At 42.6% G+C, this 18,899-nt stretch overlaps 1 protein-coding gene across 7 annotated transcripts in view; it reads right to left on the bottom strand.

Moving 5' to 3' along the window:
- PHF3 (PHD finger protein 3) overlaps positions 1-18,439 on the bottom strand; it is an 84,151-nt gene extending 65,712 nt beyond the window's left edge. For 3 of the 7 annotated variants that reach the window (XM_084826865.1, XM_084826866.1, XM_084826867.1), the window contains exons 1-2: positions 18,061-18,425; positions 8,439-8,707 (exon numbers count right to left, since the gene is read on the bottom strand). In XM_084826865.1, the coding sequence (XP_084682991.1) occupies positions 8,439-8,682 (244 nt within the window). In that variant the 5' untranslated portion in view covers positions 8,683-8,707; positions 18,061-18,425. Of the gene's footprint in view, positions 1-8,438; positions 8,708-18,060 lie in introns of all 7 variants that reach the window. The other 4 variants (XM_084826868.1, XM_084826871.1, XM_084826870.1 and 1 more) reach the window with 3 other exon arrangements.
- Between the last annotated feature and the right edge of the window lie 460 nt (positions 18,440-18,899).

The following is an 18,899-nucleotide window of genomic DNA, read 5'->3' as shown; positions in this document are numbered from 1 at the left end:
TAACTGAATTATTAACATAGTTTAACATAGTATTTAAATGAACTATACCAATGATTCAATATTTTCTAGCATTTATAGCTGTCCAGTTTTCCAGTTGTCTGACATTTGCATTCAGACTCCATCAATGGTAGTCCAGCCTAGGGATAAGCAACTGACAGTCTCCAGGATGAAACCAGACCCTTCAGGGATGCCATTTTGCACCTCACTTGCAAAATCCCACTCTCCTTCCTTCTCTTCCTCCTCTCCAGTCCCTTCTGAATTTCTTGAAATTGCTCGGCTAGATCAAAAGAAAGAAGACACACCTTTCCCAGCTGAAATACTCAGAAAGGGGTCGAATATAGCAGTAGAGAGGCAAATGATGGAAAAAATACTTCTGCGAACCCCCGATCTTGCCAAAGGGATGGAAAATAAAGGAATCAACCTATCTTGGATGAGGTTACACTCCCCCATAAGGTTCACCAGTTTGGGTGTACTCCTGGATTTAGCCTGGGGCCTGAACCTAAAACATAGGAAGCTGCCTTACACTGATTGGTTTTGTACTGTCAACACTGACTTGCAGTGGCTCTCCAAGGTTTCAGGCAGGAGTTTTTCCAGCCCTGCCTGGAGATATCAGGGATTGAACTTGGGCCTTCTGCATACAAAGCAGGTGCTCTATCACTGAGCTACAGCTCCTCCCCAAAGGCCCCATCTCCTGTCACCACTCATCACACCTGAGAAGGTGGCAGGACATCAGATGCTGCCTGATCTGATGTTCGAGTTTGATCTTTGGTCCATCAAACTCAGTATTGTCTAATTCAATTGGAAGCCTCATTCCACGGTTTCAGGCAGGGGTAATACCCAGTCCTACCTGGAAATGCCAGGGATTGAATTTAAGACCTTCTGCATGCAAAGCAGGTGTTTTACCACTGAGCTGCAACAGCTGATCTGGATGCCCAAATTTCAGTGATAGCCAGAACTCCATTTGCACAGCTCAGGCTAGTGTGCCAATGGCCCCTGTTTCTGGAAGTGTCAGATCTGGCCATGGTGACACATGCCTTCATTACATCTAAGTCGAACTACTGTAACATGCTTAATATGGAGCCACCTTTGAAATATGTTCAGAAATTTCAGCTGTTCCACAGTGCTTCAGCAAGACTACTGAAGGGGAAGGGGGCAGTTCTAGAGGCATATGCGACTCCTATGGTACAATGGCTTTACTGGCTACCAGACCATTTTCAAGCACAATTCAAGGTGCTGGTAATGATCTATGAAGCCCTACATGACTCAGAACCATGCTATTTGAAAGACTGCATTCTTCTATATGAGCCTGCCTAGTTTTAAGATTCTCTGGAGAGGCCCTTCACTCTGTTCTATCATCATCTGAGACATGTTTGGCAAGAACATGAGAGAGCGGCATTGCAGGTGGCTACTCCCCGACTCCTGAACTCCCTGCCAAGGGAGACCTGGTTAGCTCCAACGCTGATGTCCTTCCACTGACTAGTAATGATTTTTTATTCACACAGGATATTGGTCTTTAAGCTAGCTTTCCATTTTGATTGGAATGTTATATTTTATCTTGTATTTTATTGTTATCTGCATTGAACACCATTAATAAATAAGTGTGTGAGTGACAGAAAGAGGATTCTCTCTCTTATTTCTCCCCACCCCCACCCCAAGTTGTTTCACATTCAATAAAGGATAAGACAGCTAGACCCCCAGGCAACTTGAAGGAACCTGACTTGCCATCTCACAAACCTCACCACAACCAACTAAATTCAGAGTGGCCCTCCAGTAATACTATTACCATCCAGTAAAAAAAAAAAAAAAGGAAAAGGAAAAAAATCAAAAGCAACTACTGCAAGAAACTAGAGAAAATGCCTCTTAAATGCAAGATGCTGTGCACTAGAGTCAATTTTACAGAGGGCAGATCTTCATAATTTCAAGCCCTTTGGGCTGCAACAAAATCTACTTTACAGCCTAAAAGTACTTGCCATAATTATTCTCTGGAATAAAAAATGACCAACAAAATAATTAAGACAATAAAGCAATTTAGATGGATGAGTAATGAGCAGAAACATAATATTAAAAATACAAGACCATCTTCATATACAAGGACACAGAAAGTGAACCAAATGTTCAGGCTGCAGCAGAGGGAGAGATAGAAAGCAGGGCCATTTCATCAGGCTCTGCTGAGAGACCAGGTCCATTAAGCTCCTCCTTGCATCAACTATCACCTGGTAGCAGCAATTAGGCTGCAGCAGAGGGAGGGATGGGTAGCAAGGTAACTTCATCACCTCTGCCGAGACATCAGCTCCATTTGCCATCTCCTCCGCTGAACTGTTTCCATTCTAGCTGGTCATTATAAAAACTATGTAACATTGAGTTGTTTCCCTCTTCCCCCTTGTAGACAGTGCTCCAAGCCAGGAAACCGCACTCCCTTTCCCCTCCCTCTCACAGCCTGTGTGGGGAGAACCACGGCAGCTCCCTCTCCATGCTCGTAAAAGGGAGCACAGAAGGGGCAAAAAGGGGGCGTTCCCAGGGAGGAGACCATGGAAGCCTTTTTACGTTGCTTCCTATGGGGTTTCTGGACCTGTTCCCATCCCCTCTCCTGGCTAGACACACAAAATTGCACGTCTAGCCAAGAATGCAGGGTGGGCGGAGCACAGAGGAGAGGATCCCCTCTGTGCTCCGCCCAACCTGCACTGGATAGGCATCAGTCTCCGAGTTCAGAGGCTGACGTCTATCATGATAGGATTGCGCCCTAAATCTGCTTAAATAATTATAGTGAAAACTATCCAAACAGGATTAATTGAATTTAAATTAAAGCAGAACGCAAAATTCAATACTGCCCCTGCACTCCCACTCATTTAGGCCTCATTCAGATGATCATGGGAGTGAAAGAACCCATAGTGCCATGCACACGACCATGATTTGCATAATTACCCATGATACAGCGCAGGTTGCCATGGGTAAGTGGGATGAAGTATGGGTAAGAAACCACCCCCACCAGGTTCAGACGACATGGCAACCTGAGCTGCATTGCGGGTAATTGTGCAAATCACAGCCACATATGCAACATGCATGCAGGGAAGAACTTATTATGGGTTCTTTAGCCCCCACAGTCATCCAAACCTGGTCACGGACCCAGTTTGCATGATCACCATGGTTAAACAAGCCACAGTCACTCATTTAAGCCACAGCACATGCCAGGTGCCATTTGCCTCATCACCTGCCTGGGTGTGGCTGGGTATGGCTTGTCATATCATCTGAACCCAGGCAGCATGGCTTCTTGGAGGGTGAAACAACCCTGAAATAACCCACATTCTGCCCAATGTAAGAAGCTGTTTCAAAATATAATTTAAACCACCAAGAAAGAGACCAATTTAGATCAATTTAAAACAAGCATGCATATTACCTAGTAGGTATAATAACAGGTGAAGTGCCAGATGACTGGACGAGGGCTAATGTTGTCCCTATCTTCAAAAAGGGTAAAAAGGAGGAACCTGGGAACTACAGACCAGTCAGTCTGACATCAATCTCTGGGAAAATTCTGGAGCAGATTATAAAGCAATTCATCCAGAAGCACCTTGAAAACAACGCAGTAATTACTCGAAGCCAACATGGGTTTGTCAAGAACAAATCCTGCCAGACGAATCTGATCTCATTTTTTGATCAAGTAATCTCTCTTGTGGACTGTGGGAATGCTGTGGACATCATATACCTCGACTTCAGCAGAGCTTTCGACAAAGTGCCCCATGATATCCTGATGAGCAAACTAGCTCAAAGTGGGCTAGATGAAACAACAACCCGGTGGATCCACAGTTGGCTACAGAATTGGACTCAAAGAGTGCTTATCAATGGGACCTTCTCAAACTAGGGAGAGGTAATGAGCAGGGTACCGCAGGGCTCAATCCTGGGCCCAGTGCTCTTCAGCATTTTTATTAATGACTTGGAGGAGGTGGTGCAGAGAATGCTGATCAAATTTGCAGATGACACAAAATTGGGCAGGATAGCTAATACCTTGGAAGACAGAAACAAAATTCAAAGTGATCTGGATAGACTGGAATGCTGGGCAGAAAACAACAGAACAACATTTAATAGGGATAAATGCCAAGTTCTGCACCTAGGGAAAAGAAACCAAATGCACAGTTACAAGATGGGGGATACGTGGCTCAACAACACTACAAGCAAGAAGGACAACATTCTTGGAATTGTTGTCTATCACAAGCTGAATATGAGCCAACAATGTGATGTGGCTGCAAAAAAGGCAAATACTATTTGGGGCTGCATTAATGGAAGCATAGCTTCCAAATCCCAGGAAGTACTAGTTCCCCTCTACTCAGCACTGGTTAGGCCCTATCTGGAGTACTGTGTCTAGTTCTGGGAACCGTACTTTCAGAAGGATGCAGGCAAGCTGGAGAGGGTTCAGAGGAGAGCAACAAAGATGATCAGGGGACTGGAAACAAGGCCCAATGAAGAGAGAATGAAAGAACTGGGCATGTTTAGTTTTGAGAAGAGAAGACTGAGGGGAGATATGATAGCGCTCTTCAAGTACTTGAAAGGTTGCCACAGAGAGGAAGGCCAGGGTCTCTTCTAGATCATCCCAGAATGCGGGACATGGAATAATAGGTTCAAGTTACAGGAAGCCAGATTCCGGCTGAACATCAGGAAAAACTTCCTGACTATTAGAGCAATATGACAATGGAACCAATTACCTAGGGAGGTGGTGGGCTCTCCCACACTGGAGGTATTCAAGATGAGGCTGGACAGCCATCTGTCAGGGATGCTCTGACTTGGATTCCTCCACTGAGCAGGGGGGTTGGACTCGATGGTCTTGTAGGCCCCTTCCAACCCCACTATTCTATAATTCTACAATTACAGCATAATGGCATGCAGCTAGATAAAGCTTTCGTGCAACCTAGGATCCTAATCCAAAGGCATCGGTCATGCATCCACCATACACAGCAAAAATATATCTGTTTAGAGACAGATTTCTATTGGACTCTCCCCAGAGGCCTGCAAGGGAACTAAGCAAGATCATTTCCTTGAAGGCTAAAGATGAAATCCTATGCAATCTGGCAACAGTTATCTATACTGTGGCTACATCGCAATTAGACTATTGCAATGCACTCTACACTGAGGAACATATACAAGCTTCAATTACTGCAAAATGCAGCAGCTATCCTGCTAACCGATGCACAATATTGTGATCATAGCTGGGGCTTTCTGTCTAAACATGCACAGGACTACACCCTAAATGGCTTAGGGCCTGGCTATCTGAGAGACCATGTGTCTTATTATGAACCTATCTGGTTATTAAGATCTACAAGAAAGCCCTTTTGAGGACACCAAAACACACACACACACAGCTTGTTTGTCGAGCATGTGCAAAAAGGCTTCCTCCTGCATCGTTCCCAAATTGTGGAACACTCTCCCTTCGGAGGTCAGATTGGTTGCCACTATCTTGGCTTTTTGGAAAAGAGTTAAGGCAAATCTCTTTAATTTGGCCTTTTAAATTGTGAATAGTTACTTTAATGCGGTTTTAATGTCATTTTCTTGCTTCACTGTCTTTATGTATTATCATTTTTGTATTGTTGTACATTGTCTGGGTGACATTTGTGGAAAGGCAGCATACAAATATAAATAAATAAAACAAAGTTTAGTGTAGACACTTTTACAAGATCGTATTCTAAGCGTTCAGAACTTCCCAAAAGCAAGCGCTAGTATCTGCCAGTATTCACTAGCAAAAATCACGTTTCTCAATGAGATGGAAAGTAAATGCCCTTGCACATTGACTAGTATGCTTATAAATATTTATAATTTGAGAACTGAACACATTGCAGAGAACTCAAGTAGTTGGAGGGCAAAACAAGAGTACAAGATCCACCACACAAGCTCCAAGGACATCTGTGGTGGTCTAGAGGATACCTCTTCTAGAAAAGGGATAGGCAATCTGGTACCCTTCAGATATTTGGACAACAACAGGCAACATGGCCAATGTTCAGGGATTATGGGAGTTGTAGTCCAAATAACTGGAGGGCATTAGGTTGCCTACTACTATCTGTGGTAACACACTAGTCCCTGGGCCCAGTAGGAAGCCCACAATGACATATAGAATACATTTATTGTGTCATCTATATACTTGTTAGCACATGCAAATTTGCAGTATCTTTCCTACTTTGCTATCAAGGGCATCAGAAATCATACTTGAGAACAGTGCTAACCCTGGAAAATGTTTGAAATGCTTTCAGACAGCGCAGCCCCGTAAACAAGCAAAGACAAGGAAACAGTAACATATAACCTGGCACCTTCATGGTTATATTCCCAAAGAAAATATGCTTCCCAAAGCATATGTGACTGAGAGTGGGGATTACAATTTCAGGCACTGTAGCGGCATTATCACCACCAAAAACCAGCATCAGTAAGTGTGGATGTGCTAGTTCAGTTGTCACTTCCTCCATGCACTTGGATTCAGGGGCTATTTGTTTATTTTTAAAAATATGTTTTTAGGCTATGTTTAAGGCTAAAACCCTCTCAGAGGTTGGTCTTCATGGAGAAATTTCAAGTAGCTGAACCAGCCCTCAGACCAAATGAAGGTAAATGCCTCTGCTAGCAGTTTTATTATTTAGATTGATGGTAGGAGGAAATAAGGTCCATATGTACTGCTTTCACATTTGGGGCCATTTTTGCCCCCCCCTCCCCCCAAGGATCACACTCACCCCGATGGGCACAAAAAATAATTTAAAAACAAGCTAATTTTGACCTTTTTGGAGCTCCGTAACTACTACGGGTGCCCTTGGGGGAATTTCCCCCCCAATTCTGAGGGGCATTGTGGACTACATGTTGCCCACACCTACATTATAGCTTTTTTAAATAGAATACCAAACAGAACAATTTAATTTGCTCTGTTATGCATAATACATGTCATGATCTTAAAGTAGTTACAGTAACTTTAGGTTAGATATTTGTGTATATTTTGTGCATCCCCCCACCCCATCCATAGCTTCAAAAGCTTTTAGAAAGTTTAGATCTCTAGCCCCAGGCATACCAGGACACTGGATAGCACCCCCTCAACAAGCCATATAGCTACCACCAAAACCAATCTATTCATAATAAGGAAACTTTGTGACTGCTCTCACTGGACAATTCAGTCTTTTGAAATGATAATCAACAAATACAACTTCATGCAGCCAAGACAGGCGTTCTAGGCCAAATTGCTGGTTACATGGATGATCACTCTCCTCCTACAAATTTCCCACAGTTAATGACTAAAGGAGAAAACATAGCTATTGTTTTTCCAGTAATATTTGCAATACATTTTCAATGTTTACTATTTTTAAACCTTTTCCTGCAACTCTATGTGACAGTTGTACCCCAACTGAATCCCAAAACTGAACCCCCACAGTGGTCATTACAGATACCTAGGACTGGAACGGTCTTCAGAACTCGATCTGCTAGGGTCATTCAGTACAGAGTTTAATGATCATAGAATGATAGAAATGTAGTTAAAGATTAACTCCTTGAACCCTCTCATCAGAACAGCAGGATTCATTACACCTTAAACATCCTTCTGTCAGTTTTAAACGTACGTCCTATTGATGAATGTTCACAATTTTCATCAGTAATCTGATCAACTGTATGGTCATGAAATACCTTCTTTTATACAGTAATAGCAAAGAGGGCTTGGAGTTCAGGGCCTGCATCAGTGACATGGGAAAGGCAGATATTCAGTAGCCAGGCACATTTGGAGGAAGAGAGACAGAAGGCTTCTATGGGTTTGAAAAACATGCTAAATGTTCTAAAACATCTAAAGACCAATAGTATAGACTCCAAAAGGCCAACAGATCAAGTGAGGTCCAATCCCTTTATTATGTTATTATACAGAGGACCACCATAGCAAGTGCTGTATTAGAATCATTCAACACATGAAATACCACAAACAGGAGGACCATTTTACAGAATATCCTAAAGGTGTACAAAAACTTTCTGAACTAAGGCACAATCCAGAAGACTGAAACTACCTCAACAAATATATATCTAGTCTCCTCTCTACCCCAACAAATGTATATCTAGTCTCCGCTCTAAGCTCTTTAATGACCTCCACAGCTTCCTTAGCTAAACCAGAAAGAACATTTTTTGACACCCATGCAGCCTAAAACTGCAGACTGCAGGTTATATTTGCTTATCACAGCTATTACTGTGCAAACCAAATCCCTATTTTGGTAAGATAAATACTAACTGAAAATAGTTGCAAACATGCCTCTCCACATCTCATTTTAAATCCCCTAAATCTATCTCTCATGGTTACTTCAGAAGAACTGAGGGACAGCTAGTGGTTTAACCTTAGGCCCCAAGCCATGAAGCAGAGCAGAAAAGAGAACCATGTTTTCAGAGCAAAGGGTTCAACACTACAATACTGCTCTATTTAAAAGTGTAAACTTAGAAATATTAAGAGTTACCTGTTGAACAAGGCATCTGGAAATTGGGATCAGTGCTATCCAAAACAGGCAAACAGAACTGAGCACTTGCAGATCCTAGCATAGGGTCCTTATCACTGAGCATGTTCTTCAGCGAATCCTCTAAGACATTTTGACTTGTACTAAAATCCTCACAGACTTCATTCTCCAGGTTGGATCCTAGAAATAGGGCATCATCTAAGTGTTCAGTAGGAATTAAATGGTTAAATGTATCAACTATATCCATGAAGACTCCTGTGTGTCTTTAATCCCTATAGAAAGACAAGAAAAATACCATAAGAAAAATAAGCTATGAATTATAAATTACCTAAAAAAAATAACAAATTTGATCTGGCTTATTAGTGCTTTCAATAGCTCCTAGAAAGCTGTTTCTCTTTATTAAATTAATCTAATTCAACTTAAATTAATATTTTTCAATAACAGAGAACTTGGAAATTTATTTTTAGGTTTTACCTGAGGTCAAATAAAAGGCCATACACAGATCAAGGAAACCCAGCAAGTACTTCTCTGCCACATGGGAGGGTGTGTGTAAAATTTACAGATCAGAAATGGTAGTCAAGGATGTGTCCTTAACTCTTTATACACACATGCATGCATGCATGCATGCACATACATGTAACAGTTTCTCCCCACCAGTTAACGTTACAGAAAACGTAAGAACAGCCATGCTGGAACAAAGCAAGGGTCCATGTAGTCCACACAGAGGCCAACTCGCTGCCTATGGGAAACCCACATGTAGCACATGAGTGCAATAGCACCCTTCTGCTTGTGTTCCCCGACAACTGGTATACAGAGGCATACTGCCTCCAGTACCAGGAATCCTGGGGAAAAGTGGTTGATGGAAGAGATGCAGGAGGGGCAGGGGTTCAAAACACATCTTTGCCCACAGATTTTCCCCTGCAACGCCCTCCCACACCTTTTTCCTTCCAGGCAAAGTTCCCAGGCACAGGATCTGTCATGTCAAACAGGAAAAGATAGTCAGAAAAGGAAATCTGTTGTCAGGGAAAGCTGCTTGGGAAGAATTAAGGGCCCCAAAACCACCAGCTCCTTCTCCCCTGCAAACTGAAATCCCATCCCCATGTAGCAGAGAGTGACAGCAGGGCTTAAGAGACCCATGTTTGACACCAACAGTGTAGAACAGCCCTATAACACATAAAAAATAAAGGCATTCAAATCTGAATGGTCCTTAAATTACATCTTGCCAAATGGACAGCTAATCATTTTCAGTTCTCACTGAAGTTGACTGAGTTGCATATTAACCTGAAAAGCTATGATCTGAAGGGAGAATCAGTATCACAGTTCATGTCAAAATCTGCCGGTGTTACATAAGACCCATCTTTTAACCCATAATGAGTTTATCCCTAGGTTATTTTTCACTTATTAAATTAATTTTAACCCTATTATAAATTTGAAAAAAGGAGTAGACTTGTAACAGGCTTTATCCAAGATAAAGAACTATCAATGTGGCCCAGCAAGTAAGCTACAACACTAAAAACTAGACTCATTCAAAACAGTCTTTTTATCTCAATATTTTATAAAAAGCTACCATTTGGGGTAAAGACAGGCAAAAGCAAGAAGTCTGAGGGAAACTTGAATTCTAGCAGATCTGTATGTCAGCATTTAGAAAACAGTAGAGAAGATGGGGAAGCTTTCCCTTAGAACCTTAAATTCCAACAGTCAAACCTTCCATTATTGGGCCAAATTTCTAGAATCTCCACAAACCGGTTCATCTGAAATAGTCAAAAGGAGCAATTGGCTCCATGAACACCAAGTTTTCAGCAAGCTTCAAAAAGCACTGTCTATTGAAAGAAAGCTGCTTTCTAAGTAAGTAAATTTGATTATTTCAGCTGACAGTTCCCTTTCAATTTGATTATGCGGTATAAAAACTGCCTTCATAGTCAACAACTGGTTGTCTAAATCCAACTGTCAGGATTCAGTGCAACTTTAACAAGAGCCATTTATATCTGAGTTCTACCACAGAAATCTTTGACAGTGAGCATGTTATACCACAAAGTGCAGTACAACTTGCTTCTATAAAGGCATTAGCAAGAGGTTTCTGCTCAGAAGATAAGTTTTAAAAATTACCTATGTTCACCTTAATTCAAAAACAAACAGAATTTTGCAGCCAGTACCTGCAATGACCTGTTATCTGAAACAGTGCATCATCATTAAATCTGAAGTCCCTGAACTCATACTTAATGAGTATTTGTCTAATCAGCAGCATTGCTCTTGTATCAGAACTTGCTTAAATAGAAGATGGCTTGCTTTTCAAATGGAAAGTGTCTGTGCGATTAGTTGAAGTTTACAAAAGCAACTCCTTAGCAAAAGACATCTCCCTTCCCATATACATTCTTCACTACCAATATCAACCAGCTATTAATACTCATGGCTAGTACTTAGGGAAATAACATTTAGTCAGCAGTTCTTAAACTTCTTTTTTTGCAGACCACCTGAAAATTACTGGGGGTCTTAACAGATCACTTAAACTTCTTTTGTTCTACAAACCAAAGCACATACATAACTTGCATTTAATAGCTTTTTTCCTTCGGTATTGGTGCCATCAAAACCAGCGCTATATCATGAAAATCACTGGCCCTGGGCCAGGTTGCTGAGAAAGGCCCCTTTAACTGGTAATTTTTAGGGGGAAATACATAGACTGCACCACCACTATACTATGAAAATCAGAGGCTCTAGGCCAGGGCCTTGTTAGCCTGTCAGATAATCCAGCCCCAGTCAACAGTCTTGATCTCTGTCATCAGAAAAATAAATCAAGTGCAAGGCCAACTATATTCTAGACTGTTCCACAACCTTTCCTCAGACCACATGAATGGAGCTCACAGACCACAGTTTAAGAACCTTTGCTCTAGTTAGTATAATATCCAAGAACTTTTCTGGGCCCAAAAGGTTGCTATTTCTAATGTCTTTTGACATTGTGCATTGAGCAAATTGCATTAAATATAAGGAATGTTAGGGAGAATGGAACACAAAGGTTCTAAGATTCTCCATCCCCACATAATGCTATAGTTAGGTGCTCCACAGCCTCTGAAGAGTTCAAGCCAGGAGATTTTAAGAGACGTAGAGAAGCTGTATGAAAGGCATAACCTTCGAAGTACCATCTGATAGTTATACTCCCAGCAGTGGGGCAGAACCTGGGTACTCATGCTCATATGAAGCAACTATCTCTTCTCAATCATCCCAGGAAATCATGGCAACTGTAGATAGTGCCTGCCTTTTTAAAATGCCCATGTCAGATGAACTACTTCAGAATGATTCCCCCGCCCCTAATTTTTCCAGTTGGAAAGAAGCCTTATATTTCAACATCTCAGATCAAGTCACCCATAAACCTGCAGATACTTTGGCTTATCTTCCAGCTGCCACTCCTGTTTGACTATCTATCCTAATCCCCAATTTCTTCTTCCTTGATTGTGTTAGTGCTTAGTTTTGACCATTCTCTTCAGTTGACTACAGAAAATGTTTAGATCCACAATATCAGAAGATAGAACCATCTGACCCATATCTCAGCCACAAGCTCATACCTGGATGCATTGTAGTTCAACCTTGTAAATAAACCCACAAAAGTTACTAGCCTGCGCAAAAAATGACTAGCTTGCTAAGAGACTAGAAGGGAAAGTAGATCCTCCTCCTCTGCAGTGAGCATGGAAACACAGATTACTTGACTCTTAGCAACCTAGTCAAAAAGTTGGTTTCTACCAAGCAGGCTGATGGAGGAGGGATGTATCATAGCATTCTTCCTCCCATTGCATTTCCATGCTGGTTGTGAAGGAATAATTTTATTCCTCTGCAACTAGCATGCTAGGTAAATCCTTGGACTGGGAGGAATGACCAGGAAAAATGTTTTACGGAGAACAGCAAAGCAAACAAAGGAAGATACAAGAGTCATTGAGATACAAGAGTCAAAAGAGAGATCTTTTCTATCTCTCAGCCAGAAAAGAACCAACAGTAGAACTTGTTTCTCCATCCCAGCAAAGGCCTCAACTGGGAATTTGGGAGCAGCTGCTCCCCTTCCCACACCTATCAAGAATGTGGGGTGTGTTGTTTTTTTTTAGAAAACTCCCATAGTACAGAAATGGTCCAGAGTCACAAATTCAATGTTGGTTGGAACCTCTAGGAAGAATTCAGGATCTCTACTAACCACATTTTGTGACAATATACATTTTTAGTATTAGAAAACACAAATAAGTTTAGCAATTACACTTAACTCAAAAGTGTATTCCTGAGTCACATGCAGGGAACATCTTAGTGACTGGCTCATTTTTGCTCCTGTAACAGACATCTTGACTTCTGTGAAATTGATCTTTTGCGCTAAGTACAAAACAGAGTCGGTCCATCAAGTTAACTGAGCCCCCAGTACTATATAATTCAGCAAATAAATTTTTAAAATAATTGTATTCCACCATGACCTTTACCTCTCTCTCTTTCTCTGAATATAACACTGCCAACAGAGTCACATAACCTACTAAGTAGTGGTAGAAACATTTGCTGAATCTCAATTCCCCTCAAATGGCAAATGAAAGAGTACATAAGGTCAGGTACTATGTTATCAGTATCTCATTTCTGTTCTCATCCTCCAAATGAGAATATTAACATACCTATTTTTCACAACACAAAGTAAATTATATAGTCTTAATATTCATGTACTTTCAACCTTTCCATTGGAGATGGTGAGAAAAAGCAACTTAAGAATAGAGCCAGGGCACATCACCAGTTTGGCATTGCAGTGATAAGTATACTTATCTCCATGAATTCTCAATAGCTTTAAAAATAAAATGATCAAACTACAGTTCAGTCTTGCTAAAGGAGAGCAAAGGTTCCAAAAAACAAATTAGAGTTGTATTTATTTTTAAATCTCTCACTATCCACAAAGTCTATGCCTGTTATAAATGGATGGTGCTTTAAAATCAAAGGATTGGATCCAGATTTATGCACTCGAAAAAGTGGAATTCCCCACCACCTTCTTCCCATGGCAGCCCCACCATCCCCCTGAAAATGCTACATCGAAAGACAGGAGGCCCTGGAGACCCTGCTAAATGGGGTGAGCTGTTGTGTGTGGGGAGGGGGTCCCCAAAACCTGGGCAGGAGGTCCCTTCCTCTCACAGAAGGCAGGCTGTGTATTCAACCCAGCATTTCAAAGTATGAAAATTCTAGTATACTTTTTGAGGATGAAGAGCATATTTTAAGATGTCACATATGAATCTGGAATACCAAATAAGGACCATCAAGTTTGGTTCCAAATATTTAAGGCAGAATCCAATTTCAGAATCTACCTTTGCAGATTCCAAAGTGGATTTTGAACATTACGTTCATTTCAGTCATTCTGAAAATGTATGGGTGTATTTCAGAGAACAGATATTGCTTGTTAAGCTTAAGCTAGCCAACAACAAATAGAGGAAATGTTTCAAAACTTCTCACAATATCCATAATTTGTAGAGGACTACAATCTATGAATATTTGCCTATGTAGATAATACAAAATAATATGAATTTAGCACGAAATATTTCACCAGTCAGTGAATTTAATTTTTCAAAATTAAGGAAACCCAATACTCCCAAGATAACATTTCTTAGCCATGATATGTCCAGTTACACTTTAAAAACCTAGCCCCCTCCACATTCTTTTTTTTTAAATTCACATAGTAATTACTGCTGAAATTTCAACAACTTCATCCAGCTACATTTTTTTTTAATATGGAACAATGACGTTTTGATCCTTAGCAAACTTACTTTGAAATAAGCGCCATAGAAATATCTTGACTGTATAAGTAAATGTGTTTAACATTGCCAGGTTAGTCCACTGCTCATACTTAGCACTTCTATACCACATACAAGAGCATCTAAACAATTTGGGTAACCTACCAAATCAGGATGACTCTTTAACAGGCATGTCAAAACTGCAGTCCCCAAGTTTAAGTGGCATGCCTATGCTTCAGACTTATGTTGCTTCAGGCCACAAAGAACAAGTTTATCAAGTTCCTGGTGGGCTGTAATACATGCCTGACAGGCCGCATACAGAATAGAGGCTGCAAGTTTGGCAGACCTCCCTTAAAGACTTAAGGAGGCAGTACTGCTCAAGCCAATACTGTCATCAGTTATAACAATCATGAATAAGGCAGTCAGATACTGGAATACAGTACAGCAATTAGTGGCCAGATTTCCATGGCCAAAACATCAGCTTCCATATCCCCATCACTGCCCCCTACCAAACTACCCCAGACAAAGATGGTATGCAACCAGTACCCTAAAATGTCTAGAAAACCATACAAACTGGTATGTAATTTTTAGGGGCTGAAGCAGTGTACACTTATTTATTTCAATGAATTTCTATCCCACTGATTATCTAAGGTCAGGTATGATGCAGAAAATGTAACACCTTAAAACCAGCGGAATAAAATAACCATGTTTTTAGTACTATACAAAAGCAACACCTGCTTAAACCCTCAGTCTTAAAGTGTATCCAGGATACACTGAGAGTCAGGCTTTGATGGAAGCTCTAGGGAAACATCCTACAGCTGCAGAACAGCCATTGGGAACGCCTCTTGTCATGCCCTAATGGCACAGATTTGGCACAAAGACGATCTAGTCCAAGACAACATTCTTAGCCTACTTTGAAAAATCAAGATAGAATGTATGGAGCGACAGGCTCCAAAGTCCTGCACTGACAAGGCAAGAAGGCCGAGTGTTGAAAACATGCAAGGGACCATGCAAAAGCCACAATATCAGAGTGAAGCAGGAAAACATACTACTAGGCTGTGCAGAGAGAGGCAACAGACATGAAACTGAAAACACAGAAGTAGTACCAAAGATCAAATCAGGAATTCTTTGGAGGTACAAAAGTAGCCTAAAAGAGAATGGTAATTATAAAACCATCTTGAAAAATTAGCTGTAAGTTAATACAGTACACATTTTTAAATCAGGCTGACTGCCATGACCTGGATCCCCTTTCACTGCTTACTTTGTACATAGCTATATTATGGCAAAAACAACAACAACAACAACAACAACCCTCCAATACTGTAATGTTTCCTCTTCTGAATCAACGTATTTACTCTCATGTATCCAAATGAATTATCCTAGAAATACTACGGAATAAGTCAATAAGAATTAAGATTACAAACTAAGACAACCCCTACCCCATCCCAATTGATCACAAAACACACCTACACGCACTACTGATGTTATTGTTGCACATTCCACTGATCATATTTCTTACACCTGCCTACTATTATTCCAATACATTTAACACACCCATGCTTTAATTCAGGATTTCTTTAGAAACTTTCCATTCCGGCCAAAGAACATACAAGGTGGTTTCACATGAACACTTACTACATGGAACTAATTCTCCAATACTAACCATGTTTATTGGGAGTAAATTGCAATGAATTCACTGGGACTTCTTAGTAAACAAGGGTTGGATCAGGCCATTAGAAACTTAGCATGGAGCAGTTATATAACTACATTACACCACCAAGTTATTTGTTGCCTCTGATCATGTATTAAGACAATTACCATGTTCTCACAACAGCTCAGAAATCAGAGGAAACTGACAAGGGATAAGGTGGGAAGAGAGAAAAGGTGAACAGCTTTCTCACAACCTGGCTGAAGGTTACAGCCAACCATCTATCCATATGATTCGAGCCCACACACAGTATTTTTGGCATCCTTGAGAATCTTAATATGAAAGCACCCATAATTGGCCAATGGTAAAATACAGAACCAACCACATCATCAGCAAGAGCAAAAAAGGATCATAAAGCTAGTCTGAAAATTGCTGCTACGCTGCTAAAGGATATTTTACATTTTGTGACAGATTTCTAAGAAGCTGAACAATTTTTCAACTTACATCTGAAAAATGTAAAAACCTAGCCCTTACTGGGAAGGTGCTAAACATGTATATGCTTTTGACATGTTTCAAATAGAAGCACGAAGTATACTCAAGATCAAATCAGTAGGAAATATCAGAGAGAACATCAACATTTGTTGGAGGACCTTTTCTGCAATGGAGAAAGGGGAGGACATAAAAATGCAGGCCAGGATGTTGTAACAAATTTGAAAACAATCGGGAAAGGGCGTATCGGTACCAGATCAGTGGGTGGGAGGGGCGAGCTGGACTTGAGTAATGCAATGAAGATCAAGCAGTGCCACTGGAACATTGTGCACAGATGAAAAAGTGCAGGTTTGGGAGCAAGGCAAAGGTCTGGGCACAAGCTCAAGAATATCCGATGACAGTTATCCAAAAAATAGTAATTGATTACTCTGTCATACACACAAGTTCAGTTAAAGAATCACAAAATTGAATTCTTTCCCCCAACTCGCCACCCTTTCAATACATGCTTATGGAGATAGTTCAAGCTAATGACTGCAAAGCAAAAGCTATGGAGGGCGGCAGTTATTCTAGACCAAATAACACAGTATACAAGCATGTAAGCTTATAACCATCACCAGGCCAATGCTGACTGAAAGGCTAATGCTACAATTCTATATACACCATGGAAGGAAAACAGGTGGCCCTCTAGATGGTGTTAAGACTGCAATCCCATCACCCCCCACTCTTGACTATGCCGAGTAGGGCTAATGGGAGTTGGAGTCCAACATCTGGAAGGCCACATGTTCCCCACCTCGGCTATACATACTTAAGAATGTAAAAGCATCAGAAGAGCCCTGCTGGATCAGAACAAGGGTCCATCTAGTCCAGCATTCTGCTCCTACAGTGTTCAAACAGCTGCTCACAGGAAACCAAGGAACAGGACAAGAGTGTGATAGCACCCTCTTGGTTGTACTCTCCAGCATCTGGTGTACATAGGCATACTGCCTCTGATACTGGAGGTAGCATAACCATCAGGACTAGTAGCCACTGACAGCCTTATCTTCCATCCTCTCACTGAGCTGAATGGGGAATACTTCTTACTATACTAAGAGCACAACCCTATGCATGTTTAGACAGAGAAAAGGCCTACAACTCCCAGCATTCCCCAGCCGGCTGGCTGGGGAATGCTGGGAGTTGTAGGCCTTTCCTCTGTCTAAACATGCATAGGATTGTGCCCTACAAGGATGAAATCCTCACACACACAGTAAGGAGCAAGTCCCCTTGAACGCAGCCAGCCTTATTTCTGAGTAAACATGGTTGGTTTAAGGCTTGTACCGCTAAGCCTCGCGGGCCGGGGGGAAACAATCAGGAGTCCGTGGCCGCTGCGAAGGGGAGCTGGGAGACGAGAACCAAGGGCCTCCAGGTGAGCACTGAGAGGTCTCCTTACTCCACGAGCATCGAGGGGGCTCCTTACTCGACAGGGGCCCGGTGGGAATGGAGCACCAGTAGGGAGCGCACGAGGGAAGGGGCGGGGTCACGAGAAGAGGCCAGAAAAAAAGGGGGGGAGCAGTGGAGTATCAACATGAGGGGGGGAGACCCGGATTATGGGGGTTCGGGCGGAGGCCCGTTCATGCGGGAGGGGGCATAGATGGCACGCGCTGGCTCTGATCCGTCAGCCGCCTCAGATATATGGGCAGACCCGAAGCCTCCTTCCTAGGCCGCGGTCCCGTATCACCGTCGCGCGCCCCCCCCCCGCCCCCCGCCAGAAGACAGTATTTACCTGCGTCGGCGCGCTCCCTCGCTCGGCCGGGTGGTGGTGGTTGTTTTTCCTCCCCTCGCTCACGTCTCTCCTCTTGCTCCGCAGCCCCAGGCCGGGGGTGGGGGGAGGGGAGGGGAGGGGAAGGAAAGCTACCGTGCGGAAGTGGAAGGGCGCGAGGGAGGGTTGGAAGTGGGCGGAGTCAGAACCGGTGGCTGTTACTGCTTGGCTGGCTGAGGGGAACACGTCCGGGTTTCTTCTCTCTCTCTCTCTCTCTCTCTCCCTCCCTCCCACCTCCACCCGCGGCCAGCAGGTGGCCCCTCGCGCTCGTGGGAGCTGGCACTCGCGGCCGGCTGCCCGCCCGCGTGCCCACGCCTGCCTCGAAGAGCGCTCCCTTGAAAGCGGCAGCGGATGGGCGGGGGGAGTCAGGCTGGTGAGCGGGCGGCGAAGGCCACGTTCACGTGACGGCGCTGTTTACTCGGCGCGCGGTGGCGCGCGCATGCGTCATCTACCCCCCCCCCCCCCGCGAAGCTTCCCTCAGAAATCCGTTTGGGAGTGTGGGGCGTGTTTCCTTCTCCTGTCAGGCGCGTTGACAGGCACTCCGGGCTACAGTTTAAAGGGCCTTTATAAGAGGCGTTTGCCAGCGAAGGTCTCGTGAGGGAAATAACGGCGTCTTCCCTTCTTTTATGGGTTTGAAATACATGCATAGATTTTATAAGAGGTGTTCTTTACAACCCCAACACGGAAAACGTGCTGAAGAAGGCAGGGCTGCCCTGTGCAGTGTCTTTTGCGACACATAAAGGTGCTGAGCCTACAAACCATTCCTAGAAAGCCACTCATTTTGATCTAGATTGAAACTCGGT

This window comes from Heloderma suspectum, chromosome 1, assembly GCF_057233095.1.
Source record: "Heloderma suspectum isolate Gila_16-S chromosome 1, 16-S_ref, whole genome shotgun sequence".
In the NCBI taxonomy this organism is placed as follows: domain Eukaryota; kingdom Metazoa; phylum Chordata; class Lepidosauria; order Squamata; family Helodermatidae; genus Heloderma; species Heloderma suspectum.
This window is presented reverse-complemented; position numbering and strand designations above follow the sequence as displayed.